This window comes from Prunus dulcis, chromosome 1, assembly GCF_902201215.1.
Source record: "Prunus dulcis chromosome 1, ALMONDv2, whole genome shotgun sequence".
Lineage (NCBI taxonomy): Eukaryota > Viridiplantae > Streptophyta > Magnoliopsida > Rosales > Rosaceae > Prunus > Prunus dulcis.
The window spans coordinates 36,689,766-36,706,155 of NC_047650.1; the positions used below are offsets into that span (position 1 = coordinate 36,689,766).

Genomic DNA, 16,390 nt, shown 5'->3' on the forward strand with positions numbered 1-16,390 from the left:
TAACTTGTTTGTTTCCTTGTTCAAGCATGTGGTAAAACTTGTTAAGACCTCTTGAATTTCAATCAAGAATTTGAAAAGAAGAATCATCATCAACTTTGATATGAATCATGGGAAAAAGCATCGTGCAGTACACGTGCATTAAAACCGCGTCACCATCAGCTTCACCTACGTATCTTCCAAAGTACTGTGGTTTGGCCAACATAATAAATGAAGAAACAAAAAACCACTTGCAGGCAATTACTCCCTCCCTCTCTGTCTCTCTCTCTGTCTCTCTCTCTCACATACAGAACCCAACACAACACACAGAAAGATTTGAGCTTTCAGGTCAGTTTTAGGAGGGAAAATTCCAAATTCCAAAACCCAAAACCCAAAACCCCATTTGATTAGAGCAAACAAAGAGAGAGAAGGGCCAAGGCAACAAAAGCCTAAAGATTTATAAAGCCATTGAAGTGTTTGAAGTTTGAAGAGAATTTCGACCAAAAAAAAAAGAAGTCTGAAGAGAGCGAGAGAGAAAACCAGAGAAAAAAATGTTTGCAGCAGAAAATGGACTCAAAGGAGACCCAAGGCTCCAAGCCATATCTGAAGCCATAAGGGTTGTGCCTCACTTTCCAAAACCAGGTTCCTTGCTTTTTCTCTTCTTCTTTTTCTTGGGTAATATTTTAATTATTATTATATTTATTTTTCAGCTGTCAGTGTTTGTTTGTTTAGTTTGATCAAGCAAGGCTGTTGTTTGTTTACTATGTTGGCAGGAATAATGTTTCAAGACATAACAACATTGTTGCTTGATCACAAGGCCTTCAAGCATACTGTCGACATTTTTGTTGATCGCTACAGAGACATGGACATCTCTGTTGTTGCTGGTACATTTTTTAAGTTTTTTTTAAAGGTTTATTAATGTTTTGAATATTGAAATGTGGGCTTAATTAGTTTATTTATGGGTTTCTTGCACAGAGGATGGTACTTTATCTTTGCCTCTTTCGTTTGGCTTTTGCTGCTACTTTGATTGTTTGGAGATATGTTTTGGTCTTTGAAGCTGCAATCCTTGTTGATTTCATGGATGATTTTTAAGGGCTCGATATGGGAATGGGTTTTTTTTAATATTTTTTTTTGGGTATCACAGTATCACCCATCTTAGTTTAATATGACCACTTTTATTGATTTGAAAATATTTTCTCCAATTTACCCCCCTCAAGAATTATATCCGTGGAGGAAATACAACTACTCTAGTTTCACAACAGAGCAGATTAGTTCCTTTTCCTTGGGATTTTTTTTTTGGAGCTATGACAGATTATTTTAGCTCAGTGCTATCAATTTGTTATTGTTGTTGATACAAGCGATATTCTACTTTAATCTAATCTAAACTATGGGGGAGGGGATTCAAACTCGGGTGCATAGTTGGGAGCACATCTGCTCTAGCCAACTTGGCTAAGCATATTTCTGCAGTTCTATCAATTTTTATCCATACGGTTAAAGAAGGTTTTGATGAAATTCAATTTTTTTTTCTTGGCATTTCATTTAATAATAAGCTATTTGCATTTTCTCCCGCATTGCTGCAGTTTTGGTTGCTCGGAACGCTGTTTCTGATTTTTGAGGATATTTTAGCCATTTGAAGAAAAAAAATATCCTTAATTTTTTGTTTTCAATCAATAAACTGTTGACCTCAAACTTATCCTATCAACAATATTGTGTGACTAGCACGGTTACTATTACTCTGTGTATGTTAGTGTCTGGTTTTTTCTAAACCTGTCATTTGCTGTACCACATTGTCATAGTTAATTTCCTGAGCTGAAGGGTAAGGACCAATTGTCCGCATAGATCAATCTTTGTGCTCCTTGAAAACTTACGTTCTTGTCGGTACTTTAAGTGAGTGAAGAAAGCTAGCTATTGATGTTGATGGTTAACTCCAAGTGGAGTTCTTCATTTTTTGCTGTCCTCATGACAGATGAACAGGCACATGAGTGTCATTGTTAAAAAAATGGTTGTTTGAAATGAGTCTATGTCGTTAGACTATCTCAATTATTGGTCTTAATCATTCACTATTTTCTCCAAGTTGGTTGTATAGTTTACCCAACAGTAGTAGCATGATGGTGACCTTGATTAGAAAATCTAATTAAACATAATTGTCTTTTTTTTGGTGGTCTGCTTTGCATACTTCTCATCTAGTGATTAAATGCAGGAGTGGAAGCCAGAGGGTTCATGTTTGGTCCTTCGATTGCCTTAGCTATTGGCGCCAAGTTTGTCCCTTTACGTAAACCTAGAAAGTTGCCGGGTATGCTACTTTAGCTCTGCTAATTTTTTGAAAGTCAAGGGGTTAATTACTCTTTAATTGGTGCACTCAGTCCACCTTAATCAAATTTTGAAGGAGATAATTAAAGTGAGTGTCCTTTGAGCCTTTGAAAGGCTGATTTAGGCTACTAAAAATTCAACCAACAGTTGAAGTAAACAGTGGGCTAATTTAATATGCTTGGCCATACTTTTGATGTCTGGTAATGTCGCTTTATCAATTGCTTACTTTCATTTAGGTCTTCACGAGGGTCATTATGAGCAGCAAGCTAATTTCTTGAAGGATCAGTAAAAGACATCTTTAATATGTAAACAAAAGCTATTCCTCCATTTCTATTAAAATTCAAGAGTGATTCAATTAATTATAGTCTTGTGCACTTGCCAAGGTCTCAAAATACTTTATTCATTTCTTATTTGGTGGACAGATGAAACTTTTCTTAGCACCTTGATCTAATGAACCTTAGCCAGATCTAGCTGTTTCTTTAAGAAAAGAATAAACCCTTTGAATTCGTTTTAAACCACCAGCGCGTCCACATCGGGAATTCTTCTTCCCTACGACTAGCTATATACAACCATGGGTCTATCTCTCGGTGTTTTTTTCGTACTTGCATTTTTCACATTCAATGTACTTTAGTCTTCACTTCAGATGCTGCTTATGCAGGAGAAGTAATTTCAGAAGCATATGAGCTTGAGTATGGGACTGATTGCCTGGAGATGCATGTTGGTGCTGTTCAGCCTGGTGAACGTGCATTGATAATTGATGATTTAATAGCTACAGGTGGGACCTTGTCAGCAGCAATAACACTTTTGGGTGAGTAGTTGCTATTAGGCCTGTGATATTTCTTCTTCATTTTCTTTCTTCTACTGCTTCTTTACCCAACTGGAAACTCACATCATCCCAAAAAAAAAAAACCTGTTTTTCTAGAACGTGTAGGGGCTGAAGTGGTCGAATGTGGATGCGTTATTGGTTTGCCTGAGGTTAAGGTAAAGTTTGAGCCTTTATCAACTTAAAAATGGGGTTAAGTTATGATTTTGCTCCTTATAGTTTGGCCGAAGATCCGCTTTTTGCGATTTTAGGCGTGTAGTTTAGTAGTTGTTGCAATTTTAGGACAATTACTTGATTTCACCAAGTTTAATGTGAGGGTAGGTTGCCCTCAAATTACGAAATCACGAAAATTGAAACTACATGTACCAAAGTAGAACTTCGGACAAACTGTAAGGACCAAATCATAATTTGTCCCAAAAATTGGAGGTATTCTTTAATGTGTGAGGAGCATTTTGTTATTCATTTTCAAATTTGAAAGCATTGTGTATTGAGTGCATAGCCACTCATGCTCTCTCATACTCCTTTTCTTATCTCAAGTGCTATGCAGTTGAGCTGCTCTTGATGATTGTGACCTTTCAGGGACAGTGCAGGCTTAATGGAAAGCCACTTTATATCCTTGTGGAGCCACGCGAGATAGATAACTGTTGTTGAGGTACTGCACCATTGTCCTTAGTTGGCAATTCAAAATTGTATGTAGAGTTTTAAAAAAGAAAAAAAGAAAGATATCTTTTCATTATTTAGGGAAGAAAAAAAAAAAAGTTCAGTCAGTTGGGATACTCTGACAGCCGTGTTTTGCCTTCTATGGCTGACTGTTGATGTATATGGGGCCTGCATCTCATCAACGGTCAGAAATCGTGCAGACTACTGACCATAGTAAAATCCGTGGCATGCTTACAAGTTCTCCAAGTTAATTCTTTACTTTTTCATTCATGCAGATCTGGTTTAGTTCTGCTTGGGCTGACTGCAGAAACAATGATGCTTGACTTTGAGCAAAAGAGGCCATGAATGTCTCGGGTGACTGAGTTCTGCCGCACAAAGCTCATTGCGTCGCCTGCATCTCTTGTAGATTGCTGTGTAACATTAGCCATTTCGAACAAAATTCATGAACAAATGTTGTTTTGAGAGATTGATTTATTCTTATTCAAATGGGAAACCTTTGTTGCCGCATTATGCAATTTTGTTTTTCCTTTTTAATGAAAAATTATACGTCTGCTATTTTGTTTTGCTGAAGAGGGTAAAGCCAACCACGAGTATCAACCAAGCTGCTCCAAAAGGACATTGAAAGAATCTAAACATGCACCTCAACTGACGTATGACATCACAAGCATTTGTGTACCAAATAAAGGCAAAATCTTATCTCCTGTGGTACATTTTTGAGGACTGCATTTTTGTTCTCTCTTCCCCAAATTGCATGGTACATTTTGTAGATATGGCGTGGCTTGAAAAGGTACATTTGTTGTCCGCCAAAGAAAATGGTTCCTACGTTTGAGTGCTATTATTGATATACAAGTTACCTGATAAAACTACGATTGTGAAAGAAGAAATCGAAAAGATTCTGTTTAACCCGAAACAACCAGCCAAAAAAAAGAATTCGAAAAGTTACTGTTTAAGCCAGAACAACCAGCACAAAAAATGTTACTGGCATTTGAAAATTTTGAGAAGTATTTTTGGATCCAGTTCTCAAATCATGCACATAATAGACTAGGGCAAAATTGCTTTCGATCTCTAAGCCAATACGAAAAGGAAACCGCTTTCCACTAGTAATTTCCTTTCATCTCTTTCTATTATTCATGCCCTTGAAAAACAGAAGAATACAACATTGTGCTAATGCAGAGAATGCACAAACTTTCTGGAGACTTGTACGTGTGTAACCACAAGCTTAAAGAGTGTCGTGTGTAAAGAGAGCTATATGAAACAACAGATGATGAAGGACTCAGATTATTCTTTTTCTTTTTTTTTAAAGAAAAAACAAAAATTTACAATATTCATCCCTACATTTTCCTACTTACTCATGAGTGAAGTTTGTCTTGAGGGGCATCAAGACGGGATGTCCATTTTGCAAGCCTGACGTATAACACTGTTCACCTGTTTCCGTAAGCTAGCATTTTCAGAAAAAATGTCGGCAAGCATCTTCCTCAACTCATCATCAGTTGTTCTTGTATCATCAACAAAATTGTCAACTTCACCAACATCAGTAGTGGCTCCATTGTCTTGAGCTAGGAGTTGTACCTGATCAATTGAAGCAAAGTTTACTTGAGATATGGTTTAAAAAGAAGGCTAGCAACAAACGAATTTTAAGTTCAAGATTTTTAGAAGCCGGGCCAAATTGAAGTGTTGAATAATGTGACAAGATGCCAGAAAATAAAGAGTGGCAAACAAAAGAGACTGGGGAAGAAATAAAAGTTACCTCTGAAAGTAGGAGGCTAATACGATTGTCTGATGTTGCCAACAAATCTGAAGCCTCTGGTAGCATTGACGGGTCTTCAGGAAAATTGATATTACACTCTTGAAGCTGCTTATGAAGAATCCTACAGTCATGCAACAATCTTTTTCTAGCAGTTTCTCCAAGCTTGCTTGTTTGTTTTTCCTGTTGGAGAAGCTTCTGAAAAATTGAAAAATAAATGAAAGCTTTAAACATCAAAGTTTCATTAATAATTTACTCTCTGATTCATCTGCTACATATCAATTAATTGAAGTTACTCGGGAAAACCATGAAAAATGAATGGACTTTTTTGTTTACATTTTAGAATGCAAAATGATAATAAGTCCTATTCTTGTATGCAAACATCTATCTTAGAAGAATAACAGAAATGCAAGTAATAACAAAAATGCAAAGAAGCCAATTGTTAAGAAGAATAACAGAAAGCAGAACCACTTCAAAACAATAACTAGTTAGAAATAGTTGGAATTTAATAATGCTTTAGCAAGGGTAACAAACTACCTCAGCGTCAGATTTCTCCTTTAGTGATTTACTGAGTTCATGCTTCAGTTCTTTTTGGGAACTGCGTAAGGATTTAACTTCTTTAACAAGAACTTTAATATCTGCTTTAGATTTTGCCTCTAGCTCTTCATATCGCTTTGACAAATTATCAAGCTGCTCCTTATAAGGATCCAACTCCTGCGGCATTATGCCTTTCTCCTGAACAGTGGAATCTTTTGTTGTATCTGCACATGACTTGTTATCCTGGTACCATTCAATGTATAAATCCCAAATCATTAACAAATGACAGAAGCAAACTGACACAAAAGAAAAAAACCGTGACAGATGCAAAAGACATAATAAAAGTAGACAAGACAAACATTAGGAATTATAACCTGTTCAGACTTCAACTTCAACTCCATCTCCAATGACTTCCGCCGGAGTTCCTCCATATCCCACTGCATTTTGGTAAACCTTTCCCTCTCAATTAAAATAGCTTGCTGCAGGTTTTCTTTACTTTTCTGTCTAGTAGTTTCAAGTTCAACTTCCAAATCCTTGACCTGCAGAGACCCAATCAATTAGGCCATGAAATCCATCTGTGAAATCAAACGGTGTACGAATTCTATCAGCAGACAACTGTAACTAATTTTTATCAACATTTATAACTTCACAAGTGCGGCAGCTATTGCCTTCATCATTCTTACACAATACACCAAACTAAGATTTACAACGCATAATTATGCCAATTAATCTTCTAAGAGTATGTGAGCAAAGCATACTTCATAACTGGACACTGCACATTTATTAAATATATAGATTACTCTGGTGAAGAATTTTAGACATGAATTTATGACAGGATTCCTAGTGCTCTTGGCAAATGAAAAAGAACATTTTCTTACAGGTTGTTTATAATGGCTTACTTCTCTTATTAAGCATTCTTAATACTAAAACTGTACTTTCTAATTTTTAATTTTATTTTAAATATCAAGTTACAAATAATCAACTTAGATATAATCAAGAAGTTCATCTACAGCCCAAAAAAATATAATTCCAAAAATTGACACCACGAAAAGCATGATTAATTTAAATTGACATACCTTTGTTGTGAGGTAATCTTTCACTGCTATTTCTTGATTTAACCTAGCTATAAGATCTTCCATGTCTGTTTTTGCCGTGACTAGTCTTCGCTGCATAGTCAAGAGAACCCTGCTTAATTTATGCCGCTGATCTAACGGGAGAACTACCTGAGTGCCACCTGAAGTTTGTAACTCTGCGTTGCCAAGAATTTCTGTGATGCTTGAAACCTCGGCACCTCCAACAAGGTCGAAAGAACCATCACCAGATGAATTTGGAACCCCAGAGTTAGACATTTCACTACCTCTTTGAGAACTAACATCACTTCCCACACTTTCATTTGAGAGCTTGCGAGAATGGCCGAATACTTTACTATGCTCTGGTGCAGAGAAAAGTTCCATTCCATTACGAGCTTGAATTGAAGTTTTAGAAGCATTTCCATTATATGTATCCTTCCCTATAACATTATTGACATTTCTTGCATGCACTTTATGCTTAGGAAGGCCTTCCAACTGCTCTAGTATAGTCTGTCCCATAAACAGTCCTTCGTCAATATTGGTCATGCCATACTTCACAAGCTTTTCTATTGGGCTTGTTAAATCTTCATCCAACAAAAGATCTTCGATACCAATTTCAGAACTGTCATCCCTTGCTAGCCTAGGTGTTCCTAGCTCAGATGTCTCATATGCGGTATCACTTCCATAATCTGATGCGATTGATGAACTACCAACAATGACAGGTAAGGCAGAATTGGGAGGTGATTGAAGTGAATTCACTTCTGAAGTGTTTTGACTTGCATCTTGGAATGCTGAAATGTATTATGACAAGGAACTGATACATTAGCATCTACAACACTTAGTGCACAAGGTATTACACAAGATAAAGATGTATTACAACACTTAATGCACAAGGTAGTCACATACAAGACCTAGCTGCAGACTCTAGTTCCAGAAAGGATGCAACTGCAACACTTCTTGATATATCAATATCAGAAAGCAGCTTTGTCATCCAAGCCTCCAAAGAGCATCTTCTCTGCAACAAAACTAAAACTTCTTAGAAATATTAGTCAGCATCTCGGAAGTGTACGAGTGTATGCACAGCCCATGTTTGAAGATTGCAAATAATACTGTTTCTTGGAAAAAAATTACTTTTCAGTTAAGACTTGAGACTAATCTTCCCTTATGTGAATATGAACAAACCCGAGGGAGTTTCTTGCTTTCCGTTGAATACCACTCATGTTAAACTGATTAAGCAAGAGAACACTTCACCTACCTCTTCCAACAGTTCCCGGCTCTTCATCCGCAAAAGCCCCTTGGGTGGAGTTGGTGGGAGATTTTTCTTGGGAAATGCTTTTTTAAGCTGCAAGTGACAGCACACAAAGAAAATAATAAGCGTCCTTTGATTAGTTTACTTAAAAAGAAAAAGTCATGAACACATTTCCTTAAAGAGTGCTCAGAGAACAGTCAAGTAGCCATCATGATGTGAATTACCATACTACCATAAAGTAAATACCAATTTTACTGAATATGACAGCCTGAAGTCAGTACTTACATCATTAAATAACTTCAGAAAATCATTAAATCTTCTTAGCACTCCACTTGTAGTTGTAATACCTTCTGGTGATTGTACACCAACCTGAACCCTGTAGAACTGTCCCTTAAAATGTTACAATAGAACATGCAAAAGACTGGTATAGACTGAAAAAAAATGTGAAAGTCTAAAAGATGAAGTATCAGCTTGAAATAGCCATTGTGCATGCAGGTAGTGTAAATGTTTATTTTGCAAGAAACTAATATATATATATATATATATATATATATATATATATATGTTTATTCACATTCAACCGAAAAAGTTAAATCTATCCAAATGGGAATCTTTGTATGGTCTGAAAACATTATTTTTGAATAGAGTCTGAAAACATTATAATGTAATACAAGGAAGACTTGCTAGGGTCAATGATGAATGACAATGCACCTACAGGATCACCTACAACTTTATGTTCACCAAACTGACTGCTATACCACCCAAATGCATTGCAGAAACCTAAAAGACCATGAAGTTAATTAAACACATTTAATTTACTTGTGGACGAGGCTACCACCATATTATTCAAAGCTTCAAGCATGGAAAGTTCAACCATGGACATAGATTTCCTAATTGTACTCGGATCCCAAAAGATGATATAAAACAACATCTAACCCTGGGCATAGATAAACACTGGAGAGTCATTCAATTTGAATACCACTACGGGATCTGAATTTCTTGATTTTGGAAGGACAACCCAGGAGGGTATAATGACACAATAACTCCACCCTGTGCGAGGATCATGTGGCCAAACTGTGTCCCGCCCATTCTGCAAAATGAATGTGAACCTTTTGGATTAGAAGATACCCAGAAATTATGTTCAACTTTGATTGACAATAAATAGTGCAATAATGGCAAAAGGGGAAAAACAATTATCCACACTAGAGAGCAGAAATGCAACTGTTGAGAAAAGGTCAAATCTGTTCTTTCTGATGAAGAGCTCGCTTAACCCCCCAAAAAAAACTACCCACCATATAAAATGACAGAAAAGCAATTCTTTTTTCATCTTTTGGTAACATGATGTTCGAAGTGTGGATCCACCTCAACTTATGTTTGCAAGATTAATGGGTATTATTCCTAAATGCTATGAGATTGCTCGATGAAGAAATAGAATTGTAATCTTAATTAATAAGTGGCATGACTTGTGAAGAAATTGGGCAACAAGAAATTTTTTATGCCAAATTGGAAAGCAGCTAAGGGAAAAAAAAACAAGAAAGCGTTCAAATTTAAAGCGTAGATAGTCTAAACACACAGAGTCCAAGAAGTCATACCCATTGACATTAGATGGAACCCTGGGCAAGAGTGATTAAAGTAATGGTAAGAATTGAATGCCTAGAGATGATTAAAAAGTAAAAAACTTTTCAAGAAATGTGAGTGCATTGCTGAAACTGTAAGAGAACAGAGTTGAGGAGGTGCATCCAACCACTATAACCGATGAACTGATCGATTGTATAAAAGACAGGATTAAACTAATAATTAAAAGCTTAAATTAGAAATTAATGAGCTTAAAATTAGACCAAGTAAGCGGAAGGCTCGTATTTACAAACCCAATGAGAATGTAATTCAAAGTGAGGAACTTTAAATGAAACTTGAAATGAACGGAATTGAAGAGAGCGAAAGCAAACGAACCCATTTCCGCGGAGGAGGACTCCAATCCATCCCAAGGGGCAGCGGCGAAGTCCCATCGTGCCGGTGCTTCGGAGGACTCCGTCTCTGCATTTTCCGATCTTTCTACAACACACTCGCTCTCAAGAATTCACTTTCTCTCACTAAGAATTGAAATCGATCATCGCCGGCTCTCTCTCAGGAAGTGGGAAAGAGAGACGGAGCTAGGGTTTTTGATGATCGGATCGGACGGGCCGGCCAAGGAGAATCTCTCGGTCAAATAGAAACAGAAACAGGTGGCCTCCGCACAATTTCCATTGCCCGCTTCATCGTCACTGCGAGAGCGATGGCGCACGTTAGCAGAAGAATGGGCAACGTGGCTAATCGGAGCCGCGAGCGTTGCGTATCACCTGCAGCTTCGATTCGTTCTCTTTCTTCTTCTTCTGTAGCAAAAAATTTCGAATGGCGAGTCTTCTCTCTCTCTTTCTCTTTCTTTTTCTCTTTCTGGAAAGAGAGTCTGCCTGTTTTTTTTTTTGGTGGAAAGAAAGAGAGTCTGTCAGTATTCGATTCGAAAGGCCACCACCGATTGCACCTCTTTTCTTTTTTTTTTCTTTTTCTTTTTTCCTTTTAAAATTTTTCGATTTTATTAAATAATATTTTTAATTTCCTTTTTGGTAATATTAAACAGTCTCACCTAACTGTCTTCATTTGCAGTTGCATTGAGCTTCACGGCGGGGACAGAAAAGCAGGCGGAAGGCTACTTTGGACCTTTGCGTTGAGTGAAAACCCCTTATTACCCTTGGGCCTTTACGGCATTGGCATCAAATGCTTCTTTTGGTGTTGTTTAGGGTTCTTTAATCAATTCAACCCACTATCTAATTTAATTGTTTTTTAGATTGAATTGGTTGGTTTGATTCATTTGGGCTTGACCCATGAAAGTTCCTTTTGTTTTTTGTTTCACTCTTTTGACCCCAAAAATTGGTGGGTGTGGCCTTTCTTTGTGTATAGATTGGCCCATGAAGTTACATTTGTTTCTTTGCTCTATCCATCAACTTAGCATCTAAAATTGAACAATCTAATGGCTCCGAAGCTTAATTGGGTACCCTCAAGCATGCCAAGTCTTTCTCATTGGCCATTTGTTGAACCAACTTTGGTTGTGTGGGCACGTTGGCAGAGTCAGAAATTCATGTTATGAGGGATATTTTGGACTATGTGAAAAAATTTAATAGAATGCCGTAATAAAACGTAAAGTGAACGATTTTCTTAGAGATCAAATTTCATTTGTAATACAAATGATAGATGATGAAGATAATGGTCTATATAAAATTTTCCATTTTTCATAGAACCAAATTCAAAAAGTAGAGCAATACAGATGAACATAACTTTGCCACAGAGACAAACCAAAAATCCCAAAAGATTTGTATGTGCGTTCACCTTTTATTGCCATCTATAGATGGCAAAAAAAGACCCTCCTTTCTTTATCTTTTGACTCACCTTTGTTCCCAAAAATGAGATTTTGACAATAAGATCCAAAACAAATCCCAAAGCTTTGGCTTTTTTAAAAATTTCCAACCCAATTTTAATAAAAAAGCAAGTGTGAGCTTCCATGGTCATGATAATCTCTGAATAGAGAGGAGGCAAGACAAGACCCATGTTTCCTGAGCTTCAGCAAAAGGACTTCACACCCTTTCTGTAGTACTCAGCTGCTGCTGCTGCAACCATCACACGCATTCTCTTACAGTGTGAAAGAAATGTGCTTGGGATTGATACCCAGGAATCATAGGCTCTATTTTACTATATATACCCACAAACCAAAGTGAAGAAAACGCTTCTTGTACTAATTACCATCAAACTTTGTTGTATACACATATTCACCATGTTTTATCTCACAAAAGAAATCATCTCGATATATAAAGGGAACTGTTATTCTCACTCTCGGCACTCTTATCTCATACAAAAGTGCGGGAGAATCAACAACAACCGTGGCGAGGGTAAAGTTTTACTTAAGTAACTAATCCTCCGCTAACAGTTTATACATGGGGGAAATTTTTTTTAAATATATTTCTATTATTATTATTTTGCAAATTTTGCACTAACTGTTACATATGGTCATGAATTTCAACCCTCACATCCTGATTTTGTGAGTATTGATTGGAAATGATAATGCAGAGAAAAAACAATTAATTAATCTGTACAATTGGTCACGCACTGAAACACATGTACATGCAAGCCTAGAGCTACAAGAGTTATAACAGCATAAAACCAGGCCTAATCTCAGGGGTGGTAGCTTAGGCTTCCCTGCCTTTCTAGGCACTTCCCTTGAACCAGCCTATTTGTCGGTGCAATTACAGTGACATTCAAGCAATGCCTAATAATATATTTATTAGGAAGAACATGACAAGTTTGAGGCTCTCATCAGTGCCTAGTCTACCTTAGGTGGCATTTTCTTCAAGGGAAGGAATCAAACAAAGGGAAAGGCACTTTGGAGTTTCCAGAGCTGCAGCAAGAAAAGAAAAAAAAAAAACTAGACAGAAATTTTTACAAATTCCCTGATCATATGTTTCTTAATTGCTTGCAATCTAATTCTGTGACTAACTGTTCAAGATCTTGCAATTTAAACCACCTGCATGAAAAGGGGTAAAAGGAGAAAAGGGCTAACACAGAAGCTTACATTTTATAGAGCTAGAAAGAGGATTTTCTTTCAGAATTGCAGTGGCAAAGTAGTGACCATTGAAGGGCAGAGAGAGAGAGAGAGAGAGAGAGAGAGAGAGAGCTGTAGAAGGAAGATGAGAATCTTTTTATGACCAATTCAGATCCTGCCAGTGGTGTTTCACAGCTTTCTTGAACTGTTTTTGTGCTATTGGAACTGCATGAAAATTATCTGATAGTTCCTGAAAGGGCACAGACGTTCAAGAAAGCTGTGGAAAATCACAAGGAGGATCATCTGTACACACATCGAAAACTTCAACTTATGATTCATGGGATACATGATTTCTCAATTCTAGCATAGCATCTGATGCTTATTCTGATTTTGAAGAAGGAAATGGAAAAAAATGGAGGCATGTAGGTGATTGATGAACTGAGAGGTTATTTATAGAACAAAATGTCAGTATTTTCTGATGATCTACCAATTACATTCTAGCACATCAGCACCAAACACAATTTGGACCCACCACTTGGCACTGCCATTTTGGTCATTCTTAATCAAAAGCAGCTGATTGAATCAGTAACTAATTATATTGATTAACTTAGGGAGGAGAAAGAGCTTTTGATGATGCTTTTATGTTCACTTTCCAGACTGAATTTTCAATATCAGATCTCTATAAGTCTATTTCTATGTGCCATCAGTATCACTATGCTAGAAAAGATGCATGGAAATAGCCATATCTAAAACTATAACACTGAATGCAATATCCACTCTATCCCTCATTTTATGAAATGTTTTGGGAAAAGGTGCATTTGTTTTGCTTAATCAATTTATTAGTGACCTTGTTATTCACGCCGATTAGTAGTACATAAATGCAAAGATAAGTGGTTCAACCATGTGTTCCACGTGGCTCGCGATATTTAGAAAGTGTTTCGAGAATGCATTCCACGTGCATCACAACATTCATAAAGTATTTCGAGAATGCGTTCCACGTGGATTTTCATATAAGATATTACGTACTACCAAAAATCATAAAAGAAAACTTGAGATGAATAGTATTTTTCATGTATAGATATATAAACCAGCTGTGATGTTAGGGATGTTAGTTTTCTCAAACATCCCAATTTTTTGGTCATGTGTGATGAAGAATATGATTAACCCTTCGAAGTTCCTTTTCTTCTTGAGTAGGTTGTAGGGAATAGTTTTAAAATCCCAAAAGAGAACTTACTAGAAAAGAAGGTTCAAAAGAAAAGCTTCTGAGGTTTGCTTTTCTCATATTTGCTCTTCTTTCAGATATAAATGGATGATGGTTCTTTTGTAGCTTGACAGGCATGGAAGTTAGGGCCATTTATAGCCAGAATTGGATTTTCTTGTATTGGTTGCTATGCAATCGTACCAGACTTAATGTCCAATTTTATATTGGGATCCGGGCAAGATTTCATGTTCAGATTTCTTTCGAATCAAATTTTCAATTCTCATCCATTGAACTAATTAATATGTATATAAAAAAAAAACATCCCATGTTACAACATAGTTTTTTTATTTTATACCAGCAATAATCTATATATATATATATATATATATCTCATATCTATATATATAAAGCAAAAGACAAAAAATTGTGAAACATTTAAAATACCAAAAAATGCCATTAGTTAATGCAAACATTAAGAATTGAAATTATTAATTAAATATGGATAATATGGTTAATTCATACTTTTTCATATTAAAAAAAAATTAAAAGAAAAATCAGATAATTGATCCTATTTTTTTGGAACACAACTACCCATTATCTTTTTTAATTCTAAAATAAATTTAAAATCTTTTTATAAAAAAAGTCTCTTGCAGGCGCAGAAGCGTGTGTTGGGAGGGGAATTAGAACTCAGCTATAGAGTGGAGAGCACATATGCTCTTGCCAACTTGACTAAGCTCATATATGCTGATACAAAGCGATTTAAAGCAGCAGCTAAAATGCATAATTCATAGCAACAAATTACATAAACAACAACAATTATATAACAATAAAGGAAAACAGGCAAACAGGCTTGTCTGCTTATTATTACAAATTGGGCATTGCCCTACAAGACTATTAATTAATTAATTAATTTCCTTGTTCTAGAAATTGGAACAAACAAGGCAAGATAAAGGGCATAAAAAACCAACATTGGAACCATTAGCAACATACAACAACAACACTGTACCTCACACATCCTAACAATCTAATGCAGCACAATTTTAAATAGTACTAAGAGCTTGTAATTCTCATTCACATTTGAAACCAGGGGGCACTGATTTTTGGCAAGCACTAACTAGCAAACTCAATGCAACTGGCACTTCCAAGTTGACAAGCCCTAGCACATTGGCCTTGATGACAGTGCAGAGACAAAGGGCAGCTTCCAAATCAGCCAAGCCTTCAAGCAATGCACAGCATTTGCTTGTAGGAGGGGTCCCAACTGGAAGGTTAACAAGTCCTAGAAGATCCAGACAAACCCCCAACTTCAATGTGTCTTTTGGGCAAGTTTCAGGTTGGGGTGCTGGTGCGGGAGGCTTGGGGTGAGGCTTGCAGGTGTTGCAAGCAAGAGAGAATGTTGATGAGTAGAAAAGGATTGAAAAGATGAGAATGGTTGCAGAGAGCTGCTTGTTGGAAGCCATGGCTGAAGTGGTTTAAGGGTTTGATGAAGGGTGCCTCTATTTTAAAGGCAGATTGTGAGGTTCATGTTTGAGAATCTGATTGAGTGGAAGAGAAATGAAAATGGATGATAATGTACGGCAGTAATTTTTTGTATGCTTGTGAGGAAGAGAAGTATGTTTTTTTTTTGTTCCACTAATATAAAAAAAAATTGTTCATTTCTCAGAATCTCTGTTCCCTCTGCTGCCAATTTTCTACATATTACATGTTCAATGCTTTTCTGGTAACAAATAATGTGAGGCTCTGCATGTACAATGTACATCCCATAAAAGGGTAAAACAAATTAAACTAAAAAAATTAAATTGAAAAAATAGGAAAAGAGGAACAATTGCATGCCAATAGCAAAACCTATTTTGGGGTGCTGCAGAAAAATTACCTTAAGTTAGTCATTGAAAGCAATTGTTGTGGATGCATGATCAGTAAATGGGTTCCAGCTTGTGGGTTGTGACAAAGATGAAAAGGCCCATTTGGCTTTTTGGTCGTTTCATTTTCTTGTCTATTGGGATATTCTTATGTCAATAATTGAAGGCAATGTGGCTAGGTTCACATGGGATGGACACAATTGTCGCAGGCTGGGGGCTACTGTTGGAAATTTTTTCAAAAAAAAGGCAATAGAGCCCCACTTTTTTTCTGTACAGAAAATAATCCAGATTTCAGTTTCAGCCAATGTGGTAAAGAGTTGATGTACATTTGAAATTATAGTTGGATTTACATGTAAATTGCACGATTCTCTAACAAGGATCGGATATTCAGACAAAA

General features: G+C 36.5%; 3 protein-coding genes across 11 annotated transcripts; 1 reads left to right on the forward strand and 2 right to left on the reverse strand.

The window, feature by feature from the left end:
• The first annotated feature begins 196 nt into the window (after window positions 1-196).
• On the forward strand, window positions 197-4,293 carry LOC117616421 (adenine phosphoribosyltransferase 5-like). 4 transcript variants are annotated; one of them, XM_034345739.1, is made up of 7 exons: window positions 197-618; window positions 750-860; window positions 2,177-2,269; window positions 2,945-3,094; window positions 3,209-3,267; window positions 3,689-3,761; window positions 4,045-4,293. In XM_034345739.1, exons 1-6 carry the CDS (start codon window positions 528-530, stop codon window positions 3,758-3,760), a joined length of 576 nt encoding a protein of 191 aa, XP_034201630.1. In that variant the 5' UTR covers window positions 197-527; the 3' UTR covers window position 3,761; window positions 4,045-4,293. The 4 variants fall into 4 exon arrangements, with proteins under 4 accessions (XP_034201630.1, XP_034201631.1, XP_034201629.1 ...); XM_034345738.1 differs by having other exon boundaries at window positions 221-618; window positions 3,647-3,761; XM_034345740.1 differs by lacking the exon at window positions 2,177-2,269 and having other exon boundaries at window positions 218-618; window positions 3,647-3,761.
• Window positions 4,294-4,830: 537 nt separating this feature from the next.
• Window positions 4,831-10,833, reverse strand: LOC117613802 (PX domain-containing protein EREL1). Of its 6 annotated transcripts, XM_034342376.1 has the most exons (10): window positions 10,320-10,833; window positions 9,349-9,459; window positions 8,655-8,753; window positions 8,376-8,462; window positions 8,027-8,135; window positions 7,127-7,911; window positions 6,425-6,589; window positions 6,051-6,293; window positions 5,517-5,711; window positions 4,831-5,338 (listed from the first exon to the last, which is right to left on the reverse strand). In XM_034342376.1, the coding sequence occupies exons 1-10, from the start codon at window positions 10,407-10,409 to the stop codon at window positions 5,147-5,149; spliced, it is 2,076 nt and encodes a 691-aa protein (XP_034198267.1). In that variant the 5' UTR covers window positions 10,410-10,833; the 3' UTR covers window positions 4,831-5,146. The 6 variants fall into 6 exon arrangements, with proteins under 6 accessions (XP_034198267.1, XP_034198269.1, XP_034198268.1 ...); XM_034342378.1 differs by lacking the exon at window positions 10,320-10,833 and having other exon boundaries at window positions 8,655-8,745; window positions 9,306-9,454; XM_034342377.1 differs by lacking the exon at window positions 10,320-10,833 and having other exon boundaries at window positions 9,306-9,454.
• Window positions 10,834-14,940: 4,107 nt separating this feature from the next.
• Window positions 14,941-15,697, reverse strand: LOC117615057 (putative lipid-binding protein AIR1). The gene has a single exon (XM_034344051.1). It carries the CDS (start codon window positions 15,592-15,594, stop codon window positions 15,205-15,207), a length of 390 nt encoding a protein of 129 aa, XP_034199942.1. The 5' UTR covers window positions 15,595-15,697; the 3' UTR covers window positions 14,941-15,204.
• Between the last annotated feature and the right edge of the window lie 693 nt (window positions 15,698-16,390).

Bases quoted from the DNA above. Each gene is read 5' to 3' on its own strand.
- LOC117616421 (XM_034345738.1), top strand. From the start codon at position 528: ATGTTTGCAGCAGAAAATGGACTCAAAGGAGACCCAAGGCTCCAAGCC. The intron at 861-2,176 runs GTACATTTTTTA...GATTAAATGCAG, and splicing joins GGACATCTCTGTTGTTGCTG to GAGTGGAAGCCAGAGGGTTC. The intron at 3,095-3,208 runs GTGAGTAGTTGC...CTGTTTTTCTAG, and splicing joins AGCAGCAATAACACTTTTGG to AACGTGTAGGGGCTGAAGTG.
- LOC117613802 (XM_034342376.1), bottom strand. From the start codon at position 10,409: ATGCAGAGACGGAGTCCTCCGAAGCACCGGCACGATGGGACTTCGCCG. The intron at 8,463-8,654 runs GTAAGTACTGAC...TGTCACTTGCAG, and splicing joins TTCTGAAGTTATTTAATGAT to CTTAAAAAAGCATTTCCCAA. The intron at 5,339-5,516 runs GTAACTTTTATT...TCAATTGATCAG, and splicing joins TTAGCCTCCTACTTTCAGAG to GTACAACTCCTAGCTCAAGA.
- LOC117615057 (XM_034344051.1), bottom strand. From the start codon at position 15,594: ATGGCTTCCAACAAGCAGCTCTCTGCAACCATTCTCATCTTTTCAATC.